The 14,743-nt window shown below is 32.2% G+C and overlaps 1 protein-coding gene across 5 annotated transcripts in view; it reads left to right on the forward strand.

Annotated features, from left to right (window-relative positions):
* Positions 1 to 14,425, forward strand: part of EPHA5 (EPH receptor A5) — a 350,197-nt gene extending 335,772 nt beyond the window's left edge. For all 5 annotated transcript variants that reach the window (XM_059160233.1, XM_059160250.1, XM_059160224.1 and 2 more), the window contains 3 exons: positions 1,251 to 1,444; positions 4,410 to 4,565; positions 12,412 to 14,425. In XM_059160233.1, the coding sequence (XP_059016216.1) occupies positions 1,251 to 1,444; positions 4,410 to 4,565; positions 12,412 to 12,517 (456 nt within the window). In that variant the 3' untranslated portion in view covers positions 12,518 to 14,425. The remainder of the gene's footprint in view (positions 1 to 1,250; positions 1,445 to 4,409; positions 4,566 to 12,411) is intronic.
* Positions 14,426 to 14,743: the final 318 nt, after the last annotated feature.

Below are 14,743 nucleotides of genomic sequence, written 5' to 3' on the forward strand. Positions count from 1 at the left end.
CAGCCTAGCCAGATTCCTACAAATTGCCATTTAGGTATTGCCCACTTGCCCCAAATAAAACAAGCCCCAAATTATACTTGTCAGCATTCTCTACCCCATAAATGTGTTTGCCTAAAGTAAAGAGCAACAGCCATCCCGTGTGAGAAGTCTGAACTTGCTTTATCTCAGATACATTCTCTCCTCCCCCTCTACCACTATATCATAAATGTCCCTTCAATATGCCATTTCATCTTCGTTCCATGTGCCACTGCTTTTGTTCAAATGTTATTTCCTTTATCATTGAAAGATTGGTTTCTTTCCAATCTTTCAAAATGGTTTTTGTAAATTTCCTATTCTAATTATACACACACACACACACACACACACAATTTGTCAGGTCATCTCTAAACTCTGTCAAAAAATTCAATTAGCTTTAATTGTTAAGGAAATATTCACAATAGGATTTTGAGAAATATGTTATTGTTGTTGGCTTTAGTATCACTTAAATATTTAAATTTTCTAGAATGAAACTTGTATTATGTTCAGAAGCATAAATGAACTTCTTCTTTAGTGAGACATTTTCATGATAGCAGCAACATTATGAATGTTTTCGATAAAACAGTTTCACAATACTCATATGCACGGTTTTACTTAAAAATCAGTGATGTTTGTTTATAATACCTGTGCTACTTAGGCAGTCTTTCCAAATTCCTGATAGAAATCAGTAGATGATAATAAACAGACAGACTTTGACATTATTAAATGATATATGAGACAGTTATGCTAATTTAGCCTTGACTTATCCATCATTTACCATCCGAAAGTCTCTTCTGAAGTAAATTTGCAGTTCTATTACTTTAAAAAATATGCCCATAATTTGTCATTAAAAAGACATTAACTTTTCAGAAAAATCACTAATAAATGTAATCCCTGTTTGATTCCAGAAAGCAAGGATAAATAAAACATGAACATTATTTTTATGTCAATTAATTTTACAAATCACCCTTCATCAAGATTTTATGTAAAAATGATTGCCATTTATTTTCCTTATGATATGTGAAGAAAACCTTTGTTTTACATTGTGATAACATATTTACTTTTTTATGTTGCTTCATAGCAAATGGAAGTAATCAGATTTTAAAGATAGTGATGCTGGTTATTACTGCAAAAGTAAGACCGAGAAAGGATGAAAGTTGGCTAATAGGAAATTTCTTAAGCTTCTCTGTACTGAATTTCTGGTGTTGAGTATGGTTCTGTTTTGCTTTACGCAGGTGATTAAAGCAGTGGAGGAAGGCTACCGTCTGCCAAGCCCCATGGACTGCCCTGCTGCTCTCTATCAGTTAATGCTGGATTGCTGGCAGAAGGACCGAAATAGCAGGCCCAAGTTTGATGAGATCGTCAACATGTTGGATAAGCTGATACGTAACCCGAGTAGCTTGAAGACGCTGGTTAACGCATCAAGCAGGTGTGAAGCCAGACTTGAGAGATTTTCTTCATGTAGTTAATTCACACTGATGCCATCAACATTAAACCAATAAAATCATTTTTTATATATGCTGATCTATGGAGCTATATGACACTAATTAATCTAAATACAGTTTTTGCATAGTGTTACGCTCTTAAAATAAAATATTATTATTAAATAATTTAAATAATTAAAAAGTCGATGCCTCATCTAACAGGGAAAATGCCAGTTTCAATAAAATGTTTATTGTAGCCAAGTTTAGGTACATTAAAAAAAGGAAATGAGAGGTGCTGGGGTGTCACAGTCGGTTAAGCATCAGACTTCCTGTGGACTCAGGTAGTGATCTCAGGGTCATGAGATCAAGCCCCAGGTCAGGCTCCCTGTTGATCAAGGAGTCTGCTTGGGATTTTCTCCCCCTCTCCCTCTGCCTCTCCCACTTGTGTGCTCTCTCTCTCTCTCTCAAATAAATAAATAAATCTTAAAAAAGTATTTTTAAAAAGCCCAAATGTGTGTATTTTGATGTGTTTTGGATCTCACACAGGTGTGTATAGGGCAAAATAAGATTATGAGATCACACAGAAAAGCCAAATAAGCACAAATAAGCATCTCATAAACCAGAGGTATCTAACAATAATTACTCTTTGATTTCTTTATAATAGATTTTAAAGTCTGTCATATTTTATGAACAATGACAACTCCTTTAGAGATTCTTTGCTTTTATTTGGTTGTATACAGATATTTGGCTAATCATCTAGTGAAGTTGCAACAAGACTTAAAGCTGATAAATGAGTTATTTGTGGAAAAAGATTGGTATGAACAAATGAGCATTTAAAAAAAATTCTGAATGTGCATGAATACATTTAAATAATCCAGTATATTTGTAAAACATGCTTTTCTTTTTAACCTGATTAATTACATAATTATCGTTTAAAAAATTGATTCTATACTTTAAAAAAATTGCCAGATAGTTATTTTCACTATATTTGAGGCAGTTTTTAATTTTTACAAGAAGTGTGACCAAATTGGCTGCCTATTAGCATGAACTAAATGAGAAATAATTTGTTGACAAAGTTACGTAAGTCCTATGATTCTGACATAACATTTGTTTACTAGGCAAAAAGTCATTTTTGAATACAAATGAGAAATGAATCTTCAACTTCTGTTCAAACGCCATTAACGTTCTGTAGTAGCAAGTGGTGAATTTTTCTTCTTAGCAGTTATTCCTGAAATACGTGCTTTTTAATTATTTATTATCATGTAAATACTAAGCATTTCTTTCATCTACTTGTTTGAATTATGTTGTCACAAACGGACATAAAGAAAGGAAACCGTAAAAAGACATTAGATATTCTAGATTGCATTAGTTTATATTGGTATCATTATAGATTAGGAGCAGTTTAAGAATCTCCAAAAAAATTTCATATTTTTTGTGTGCAATATATAGAATGAGCTGGCTAGGTTTCATTTAAACAGATTTGGCTTAAGACTATGCCATTTAGTAGCCATCTTTTTTCAGGCATCTACAAATCTTAATTCTAAAAGGCGTTAGTCCTTATTCATTGTCTTTTCCTTTATTCTCATCCATGTCAGAAACATGGTGATTTCTGTAAACATGTAGACGATGTTTGAATATCTCTCAATACACTGAAATGTTCTCTTTCAATGATTTTGGTCTCTGTCCTACCTTGAACTCTTCTTCAAATGGTCATGTTCTAGAATTTGCTCTTACTAAAAGTCACAACTCTTTCAGAACTTCAACTTCAGGATCCTACTTTCCAAATATTTCTTCCTGTATTTCTATCTTCATCAAATCTTTGACTCCCACTTCTTAAAGGCTACCAATCACAAGATACCCATTTATTCACCCAGATAGTCACGTGTCCATGTTGTGTTATGCTGTAGACTAGGTGCTGATTACACAGCTTTGAGCAATGCACTATTGGAGGAGGGAGATATTGAACAAAATAAAAACATTAAAGGACAACTTTGGTTTTGCAGTAGAGAGTAAGAATAGAAATTTGGGAGGGTAACTCTGAGGCTAGAGTAGTTGTGCAGGTAAGACATGTCTTACACTGACGTGGCAACAAATGAGATAGAGAGGAGTGGTCAGATGTGCAAAGTACTGGAGGTAGAATGGATAGTACACATAATGGTGGATTGTGAGGAGACTGAGGACAAGGCTGAGTGAACTGTTGGATCATATACTAGAGTAGGGAAGACTTCATGGGGAAGGGATGTGAAAAAGATGAGAAATGAGGTTTCACACATGTTGAGGGGATATTCCTATGAGAAATATGGAAGTATAAAGTAGTTATATGAATACATGAGAAACCTAGGCTGAAAGTAAAAACTAGAGAAAAATAGATGCTGTGTGAAGCATAAAAGTGGGTGAAATTGACTAGAATGGAATTCTAGCCTGAGTAGAGAAGATATAGGGCCAAGTCCTAGGTGCCTCCAAATTTTAAAGTCAGGAAAAGAGGTAACAGGCATTTATTACTGTAAATTAACAAGTACCCTTATGTAAGAGCATAAAATTGAAGGATAAGTAAATTCTGAGCTTCCTGGAAAATTAGCATAAATGAACTTGAGTTTCTCTAGCAAAGTCTAAGATCAATTGGCTTTACACAAATTATCCTTTATATCTAATTTTGGCAGGATTTTCTGTATTATTTTTACAAACAGAAAACAATAATGAGAAGTAAAATCTAAATCACCACATGGAATTTTTAGCTAATGTTTCATATCACAGAATACTTGCTTCTTAAGTCATTATAAGTTTTCGTTGACCACAGGTAGAATAAAAATCTGAATTTTGTGTTCTATATTTTGAATAATTTTCTTCCATTTTAGTATATGTTTCCCTATAAATATAAACACAAAGCTCCATTGATTGTGTGCTAATATCACAATTTGCTATAAAAGAGTTAAAGTGTTACTCTTAATATTGCTATTTTCTGTGTTTTAGGGTATCTAATTTATTGGCAGAACATAGCCCACTGGGATCTGGGGCCTACAGATCAGTAGGTGAATGGCTAGAAGCAATCAAAATGGGCCGGTATACAGAGATTTTCATGGAAAATGGATACAGTTCAATGGACGCTGTGGCTCAGGTGACCTTGGAGTGAGTAATTTTTCTGATAATTTTTACATAATTGCTGGGGCGAGAAAAATTGTTCAGAATCCAATCTGGATGAGGTCAAGGGAAATCAGTTAACCTTTGTCCATGTGTGACAGCTTTCAAAGAAGCCTCTTCTTTTTTAGCCTGTATTGTTAACAACTGCATGGTTAATGCTACTTGTGGCCAGTATCTTTGCTTCTTTGCTTCAAACAAATAACATTTTAATATTGGAATAATTGGAATAACAGCTCCTTGGCAAAATACTGGCATTTTGTGTTGTGGAAAAGATGTTCTTTTGACAAAGTTTTTATACTGGTACTTATGTTATATGAATGTAATTACAAAACAAACTGTAAGCACAATTGGTGTGGCTAGTCCTACATAATGACAAAACGTTTTCTTAAAATTTGGCTATGATGAATATCTGGGTAGCAACAGCTCAAACAAAGCTTCCCAGGCAGGAATCTCATCTAATCCCTAACTGGTGCACCTTAATTCTTGCAATACAAGGATATATTAGATTCTGCCTCTGATTTGTTTTTTGGTACAATCTCAGTGGAACCAATTGTGCCCTTTTCTGTTTGCACGTTTAAGATAACATTTATCAAATCTTATAAATAAAAATCACTAGAGTTAAATATTAAATTCTTTAAGGCTGTAAGTTGTTTGTATTTTATTATATACTCTGTATGTGTAATTATTTTAGCCTAATATTTGTTATTTGTGAAAATTATCTGTTGTTAACGGTGGTTCCATCTAGCTTACATTAACATGAATAATGTTTTAACCTGTGAATATAACAACTCACTTTAAGTTACCTATTGATTCAAAGGTTAAAATATTGTAAGGATTAGAACATGGTAGACCATTCTAAAGCACTAAACCACAGTCCTTATTCCATTACTTCATATAATATGAACATTGAGCAATTGTCTCTCACCACTTCTAGTCTGGCATTCTTTTCTTCATTGAATTCACAGTCCATCCACACAAAAGGTAACAGGGTACCATCATTTGTCACCAGATAATGTCATATTCTCAGCCTTTCTCTTCCTCGTATCTATAACTATGGGACCTAAACTCACTACTCAGCATGCTCTCTCAATTTGCTGAATTTCATCTTCACCCTCACCTCCAAATTGTATCTATTTGACGACACCTATGCTTTGCCCATTATTTCTTTGAATGCTCAAAGAACTCATTTGTGCTATATTTAAAATAGTAAACAGAAAATTTTGCTGATTATTTAAAGCTATTTTTACATGATTGCTATTTAATTTTTCAGTAAAAATGGTCATTTTAATTTATTAAAGTCATTTGTCATTTTATATTAAAATGATACTGTAGGTATTTCTTCTACCCAATGTCAGATTACTTGTAAATATATAATAAAATTATTTGCATTAAGTGATGTCTCTCTTTTTATTAAAATAGCACATATACATAGATATGTATATATTTACATCCACTATTTTTTGCTTCTCCCTTCACAGAATTGTTTTAAACACAAATAATGGTTTTTGCATTAACTATCTCTCTTTTAGTTTATCTCTTTGGGGCCCCAAATATGTTGACCACTTTAACTAACGTTATTTTAGTGTTTCATTTTTTATTGCTTTTAATTATTTTCTTTTGACTTACTTGTTGACTCCTTTCTCCCCAAACTCTCTCCATTTTGTATGTTTTATTTCATGACTTAATAGCCTTCTATTATCTTCTAATTGGTTCTCTACCCCATTTCTCTTCTCTAGTAGTTTTTGTCTGATCAGTTTTTCTCTACTTGGTTCTGCTTCTTCCCTTTGTCTCTATTGCGTTGGTATCCTGTTGCCTCTTGTTATATTGCCTCCTTTCAGATATTCTGTCTTTTAATTTATTTACCTTAACTGGAATAGTAAAATGAAATTAGGAGACTCACTAACATCATCCTGCTCAGAGATATTGGTCTCCATGTGTCGGTTGCTTCAGGTTCCTGGGCAGATAATTGCCCATTCCTTATTAGAAACTGAGGCAGCAAACCTCAAATCCAGTGAAGTTGATTTCTAGCAGCTTTAAATATATGTCCTCATTTATTATTTTTTAACCACATTTTTCCTATTTTATAAGAACATATTTATCAAAACATCATTTAAATAACTCACAGAATAGTGAGTAATCATTTACTTGCTTGGTCAGGAATATAAGAGAAAGGTTGTCTGTGTATTTTGCTTGCCTTTCACCAAAAAAAATTATTGAGGACACATGGCAAAGTTGCTGGGTTATCAGCAGAGAAAAAGACAAGCTCTTAAATCTTTAGATAATGATTTTTTACACATGGTCTTTACCCAATATCCAAACACTAATTTTATGGAGGCTGCATAATGTTATAATAATATAATAAAGTATTATTGTCAGTGTTATTGCTAAGGCATAATAGAAACTGAGAACTGGAAGTATACGTGTGATAAATGCTTAGATGGGGGAAAAAGTTACGATCGATTACTATAAGGCAAGAGATCAAACTGCCATATACTTAAACTAAAACATTATGTTAGAATTTATGCCATCAAATTTGTTCTCATAGTGGACTTAGAAAAAAGAATAGAAAATATTACAATTTTTCAGAATGGCATACTTTGACAAAAATTTTCTTCATAAATGTTTAATTTTGTTTGTGATTTCCTCTTTCTTTCTTCTTTCTTCCCTCCCTCTCTCCTTCCTTCCTTTCTTTCTTTCTCTTCTTTTCTTTTTTTCTTTTTTCTTTCTTTCTTTTTTTTTTTTTCTCCAGCACACGCATATATGGCTTAATGTGGAAAGGAAATGAGAAACTTAGCAATATTAGAATTAAAATGTATTCAGCAATGGGGTTTTCAACCTTAGGAGTTTCTGTCTGCCATTCTCTGTGCCTAAACCTTGCTATTCTGTGTATAATACACAGAACAATTGTTGTGGCAGTAATAGTGCAATCTGTACTTTGGTGTGTAAATGTAGGGACTTCTGGTTGATGGGGCAATTATAAGCTTGTGGCGAGTTGCAAATTGATTCCAAAGATCTGTATTAAGGACAGTAGTACAGCTGCTTTTTTAACTTGTTGTCAGACCAGTATTGTCAACTTTTGATTATTCAGAAGATGAACAAAATCCAACGAATTTAAATATTATGCCTATTGTATATAAATTTAAGAGATTTATGCTAGTACCGTTTATTAAAATGGTGTCTTAGACTATTAAAATGGAAGTTTTACAAATTTAGGGCTAAAATGTATGCACACTAATTCAAGTAGATTTCTTATCAATAAAGACATCATGCATAATTTACTATATACCTAAAATACACACAGGAGTACTTACTCTCCTCTGCATTCTACATAATTAAGGCAAAGTTTTTAGTCTAGCTCATAGTTTGTAGTTCATAATGAAGCTAAAATTTCTAGTCTAGTTTATAGTCTCACTATGTCTCACTCACTGAAAACCATGACCAGTCATGGTTAATCTTTGCCAAATGTAGATATATTTATGTTGTATAGTAGATATATAAATGATTGTCAGGATTCTTCTAAAGGAACCAAAAATTTCAAACCTACCACTGCATGATCAAATTATGACAAAAAGAGTAAACACTGGGATTTAGTGAATATCTATTAATCTCTCTTCTCCCTTCTCCTATCCAGCCAGTATTGGTAGAGTGATATGGCTAAAAGTTGTGTAAAGCAGAAGGGAGAAGAAGTGAGGGAATGACTTACCCATAAATGAATGAGCTAAATCCTGAATAATCAAGAGTTGCTCCAACCTCAACTAGACACCTCTTGCTACTCTGTTTTTCATTCTGCCATTTAGTATCATAGCATCAGTGTTTTCCATTGTTTAATATTATGAAGTAACATTTTAAAATATGCTGAAATGTAATTACATCAATAACAATTCATTATATTTGCAGCTTTTCTAAAACTGGTTGTGTTTGGTTGACAAAAGCCAAGTTATTTTTATGTAACAATACTCTTCTTATTATGTTTAAATTCATAAGCTTCTGCTGAAATATAGTTCATCCTCATTAGAATTGGCTTTGGGTATTACTTAAGATTACACATGGTCTTGATACATTTAGTATAATATTTATAAATGGAACACATTTAAAATTTTACCTAGCTATAAAATTTCCTACATAGAAAAATGAAATGAGTAAAATGGCATATCTTGAAAAAGTTTCTATAAGTAGAGCAGTAACTTCATCATTAAATGTAAAATACTTTAATTTTTATCAAATTTCTCTCACTTTATTACTGCTAACTTGACAATTTAATATATACTCTAAAGAGCAAAATGGCAATTCTTAGAAATCATGAAAGTAGGAAACAAAACTACCTTAATGCATTTATTAATATTGAAGTAAATTTATTTAACCTTTTCTAGAAACGTATTTATAATATTATTTTAATTGTCATTTGTCATATAATTAGAACAAATATTAAACAGGATTTCTTAAGAAAGTTCTTTGCTTTTGAGAACAATTTTAACTTGCAAAAATGATCTTATTTCTCCCCGAGCTTTTCACTGAAAATCACATTGCACAGAGGCATAGGTATATTGTATGCATTATAATCATGCTTTTTCTAAATTACTGCACAGTAATTTGACAGCTTTTGAAATGACAAGTCAGATTTTAAAAACATCAGCACTCCATTAAAGACACACATAATTTATGGCAATATATAAAATGTGATGCTGTGTTTTTATAACTCCATTTCTTCCATGGAAAGAGGGATGAGAAACAGGTCGAATGGAGAGAAAGAGAATTCCTGTGGTCTAAGTATCCATGTGCATCTTAGGAGATAATCAGATTGTAAGTTGACCTTGAAATAAAATCTTATATTTAACTCACTGGGAAAATTTTTCAAAAATTAACTTAAAATCTAGATATATGAAATGTTTTGAAGAAAGAAATATTTTATTTGCCTATAAATACAAGCTCTATAACTATATCTACTAATCAAATACGATTCCTCAAAAAAAGCTGTTCTTTAACATGATATAGATGTCATAAAAAATTTAAATATCCAAAACACTGAAACAGAGCTTTTCTTGTAGTCGGTCAAGATATTTTGATAAAATGAAGTCATATTATTACAAGTTAAGACAGTGGAAATAAAAATAAGTTAAACCAGAGGTTTAATGTCAGTGAGACAACCAAGTGTTCAAATGTGAAGCATGTACAGGCTCGCAGACACCCCCACCCCACCCCACCCCCACCCACATGAACACACTTCAAATAGAGATTCTGGTATTGTATATTCAAAACCTATGCTATTTCAGTGAGAAACCTATAATTTCTTTCTCAGGTCTTTCAGAATAAATTTCAGTGATTATTTTCAAAAGTTCATCCTAATAATTGGATTAGTCATATAAATTGTACAATTTAAGTATATATATAACATCAGGACTTTCAAACCTGTATAAAACGTATGTTTAACTTCATTTTGATGACTAATTATTTAAATTCTCTAGCAGAGAATGATTATTTCCGGGTTAAGACATTTTAGTTCTCTCACTTGACTTAGGTCCAAACTATGCTAGTGGGCACCCATGAATACCCACATCTATACCGTTCTTCTTGATTCATAAGGTGTAAAAACATGAGAATGTCAATTAGCTCGTAACTGAAATTGCCATGTAGATTGGGTTACCATAACCTCAAAGAAGTATGTGTTCCATTTCCACCATTAAATGTCTTCTTTCTTTTAGAGTTTTTGATATTAGATGTTATCACTAAGTATTCTCATTTTACAGATGAATAAATGATTGGATGCAATTTGAAGTACTTTGCTCAAAATTGTATCTCCGAGTAATGAGAAATTAAAAGAGTACAGACTTTGGCATCAGGTTCCTGGTACTAGTATTAACCCTGCTGCCCCTTACTCAAATGATTGAAATTCTCTAAGCCTTCATTTTCTCATCCACGAATGATTAACAAAAAAAATCTATGTCATGGAGTTATGTATTTTCCTAGCATATGGGAAAAAGACATCTTAATTTTCACCTATTATTTTTATATTAGGGCAATGGTTGTCAAGTGGGGGGAGATTATTCTGTTCACAGGACATATGGCAAACACTTTGTCTTGTCGTTACAAAGAGTCAACAGTGGTGCAATGCTTCGGGTATTTGGTGGATACAGGCCAGGGATGCTGTTAGATATTCTATAATGCACAGAGTCGCCCCTTTAACAAAGATTTATCCAGCCCATAATGCTAACAGGGGCAAAGCTAAGGAACTGATGTAGTAGATAAAAAGAAAAAAAGAAAAACAATTAGACTCAAGCTTTTCTTATCCCTATGCTAGTCATTATCTATTTTATAGCCTATTTCATAACTAAGAACAGTGATTTTGTTTTGAAGTGATTTATTTACTGTTTTCTTTTCATTTTTGCCAATGATTATCTTCCAGGACCATATATATATATATATATATATATATATATATATATATATATATGCACATGACCACACACACACACACAGACACACACACACATTTTTATACTCCAGTGTCTTATAGATTTAATACTTTCTAGTGTTCAATATTCACATTCTAAGAAAGAAAGAACTATGTTTCCACCCTAAGTATCAATGTATCAATTGCTTCTTTTTGTAGCTTCTTGCCATTTGCTAAAACTCCCCTAAAAAATCGAGAAAACATAAAAGAAAAAAGAAACCTAAGATATTATTTAAATAAGCAATTATTTCCAACATTAATATATGTAGAACATCTGTACCCATTTTTAAAATTTCTATTCTCTGATAATCAAGAGATTTACTTGTTTCCAAAGCTGTCCAATTTGACATATAATGATTCTCATGTCATTGTATCCAATTCTAAAGAATTCTAAGATACTCTGAATGCAAAAATATCCTTTGAGTATAATATATTCAATAAAGTAATTGTCTAAAGAAATCTAATATGGCAAATAGTTTTGTCACTTAAAAATCTTGATTTTTTTCCCCCTGTAATTAATGTTACCGCTTGCCAAACATACCTGAATAATTTTATTTGTCCAATACATACCGTAGGGGTATAGAATTTCTGAATAGTCCATGAAATAACAATTAATAACCATGGGCATTGACTGTGCATTCCATAATATGCAGTTAGTTTAGAAATATAAACATTTATAATTTCTTTGAATAATAAGCTTGTTTAAAAGAAACAATAACAATGTATCTTGGTTGAAAAGACTTTCTGAGAGTGTGTAATCTTCAGAATGCTCTAAGTGCCAGTAGAGCCTAGATCTTATTTGGTAAAGGAAGAAAGCTCTAGTACTTTGGGTTCCAAGTAAAAAATAAAATATTTGGAAGTAGTATAAGAGCAATGTAATGATTATTATCCCATAAAGATATCTGTTGTATAAAATGATTGTACTGAGTCACTTGAAGAGTTTGGTCTTTAGCTGCTTAACTGTACAATTTTCTAAAGTATATTTTATGCTCCCTTCTTTTATCAAAAAAAAAGTTATTGTTCCTATGGTAGGTCCATATTTTCAAAATTGTTCAATAAAATTGTACCTTTAATTTAAATGTTATTGGTAAGTGTGTGCAGATTTATTTTTCCACCCCTCTGTGCCAAGAAAATAATGAAGCCCCAAAAAGGGAGAAAATATATATGATAGCTCTCCTTATTACTATAAATTATGTGTTTGGCTGCAAACAGATTTTCAAGGTACAATTTGGGAACCTGCCTTTGAAAATTGGACCCCATATATCTAAATCGGGACTGTAATCTAACTAGTTTGTGCAAAAGGTTTGTGTCTTTGCCGTGTGAAATATTGAGGTGTGCTACTAGTTGAATCAATACATACATCCAATGTGTGCTTTCTTCATGCAGGGATTTGAGACGACTTGGAGTGACTCTTGTTGGTCACCAGAAGAAGATCATGAACAGCCTTCAAGAAATGAAGGTGCAGCTGGTGAATGGGATGGTGCCCTTGTAACTTCATTTTAATGTCACTTCGTCAAGTGAATGATTCTGCACTTTGTAAACAAGCCCTGAGATTTATTTTAACAAAAAAAAAAAAAAAAAAAAAAGGGAAAAGGGAAAACTCAGTGATTTCTAAACCTTAGGAGAGCATTTGTTTCAGCCACAGAATTTGTAATCAGTGTTTTGCTAAAATCTCCTTATCTTCCTCAGTGTCTTCATTTTTCACGAAGCAAATATAACCTGCATGGAATAAAAACATGAATTTAAACATTATCTTATGTTGCAACAAGAAAATCCTTTCTGCTACTTCTACAAAATTTTATAAATGAAAAATATAACTATATAGAGCACCTTGACAGACTGAATTAAGGCAGCCCCTTTCAAAACTTCCAAGAATCTACTTGAAAGGAAAAGTTTATAGCCATTCGTGGGCTAACAAAAGCTGCAATTTACTGAAGTTTACTTCAAGTCTTAATCGTCTACATAAGTGTATTGAAGAGCAATATGATTAGGTAATGTCTTAATAGATACCTTCTTTTGTAATTTTAAAATGCTGTTACACAGCGTTAAGTTATAGACTCTAGTGTATAAATATGTTGCTTGGTTAAGGACAAGTACAATACAGGGTGTATATTTATTTTTCTGTGTTATAAAATGTACTTTTAGTTGCTCTTCTAGAAACCATTAGGTAATAAATGTGTATATACTGTATAATTTGCTATATACCCAGGAATCAATTTAAGTTGCAGTTTTGTGTGTGATGCTTGCGTTATCATTCTGCTTGCATTTTTAATAGTTTTAATTTGGGCAACATACAGGAACAAGTGCTCCACAGTGTAATATGAATAGGAGAAGTAAGGAAGCAGTAAAACGAAAATTTAACACAAGCTTGTGTCTCTCTTCTTCTCATATGTCCAAAAGCTACTAAATCTCTTTATTCACTAACAGGAAATGTCTATAAGATTAAATCCCCTTTGGCTTTTTGAAAACACTTTGCGATATCTGTGACAATGCAGTTCTTCTAGCCATTAATCTTGCACCCCTGTAAGAAATTTCACCTTTCTGAGTCCCAGAAAATATCTTGTCAAGCTAAGTTGACACCAAAGGGCACATTTTCAGCAGGATGTAGAAGGATTTAACTGTGCAGGCTTCTGTTAATGTTGTTAAATCCAGGCACATAGCACTAAGCGTTACCCCTAAGTGTTAATCCTTTGTAACCATTTCCCTTGTGGTTCAGCCCTAGAAATTTTGATAGTAAGGCAGCAATGGAATAATGAAATACACACACGCACACACACACACACATACACACACACGTATATAAATATAATATATCCTTGTTTCAAAACTTAACAAGTTTTATTAATTGATGGCTGTTTATTCATTTGGTAATTTCTTCTTATATTCAGTTTCATCAAATTGAACTTATTTTGATAAACCAGTTCAAAGTATTATTTAGTTGACCTTATTAAGGAATATAAGATATGTTCTATGTACACTTTATGGACTGCACTTGGCGAAGACAGACTTTTGTGTTATAAATTATATGGTTCATTAGAATTTGAACAAAACTGAACAAAACAAAATTTTTATAGTATTAAATTTTATAGAAACCATAGAATGATGTGATTATTCAAGGAGCACTGCATTTGAACAAAATATAGCCTATTTATGATTATCAAGGGCTATTGAGTATATTGGAGTAGTCTGGATTAATGAAATCCATAGAAAATACACCTGCATGATGATATTAATGGTATTCTGTCTCTTCCAAGCACGTGCTTTAGTTGAATGTTAGCACACGCAAGAATAAACCTTTAAGGAATAACTTCTTTCTACCTTGCCCACTTTTTACTTAAGCAGTAGGGTAACTCTTTGCTAAAGAACATTGCAAAAAAAAAAAAAAAAAGGTAAAAACAAAGGTCTAAACAATTCTCAGATGGTGTATTTAGTTCAGCCCAATTATGACTATAATTTATTAGATCTACACTGTACCATGGGTCCTAACAAAATACACTTCAAGCATATGTTAATAGATTAGTGAAATTTGCAGAGGAAGTAGAGAAGGTATATTTAGCATTGTCTTGATAAAATCACAAGTGGGCATCACCATCACAAAAAGATGCCTTTTGTTCATTTCAGGAAAAGAAATGAACTAATTCTTTTTATACAAAACAATTGGAGATATATTGCACTTTATTGAATTTTGTAAAAAAAAAAAAAAAAAAAAACCAAACAA

Source organism: Mustela lutreola, chromosome 1, assembly GCF_030435805.1.
Source record: "Mustela lutreola isolate mMusLut2 chromosome 1, mMusLut2.pri, whole genome shotgun sequence".
Taxonomy (NCBI): domain Eukaryota; kingdom Metazoa; phylum Chordata; class Mammalia; order Carnivora; family Mustelidae; genus Mustela; species Mustela lutreola.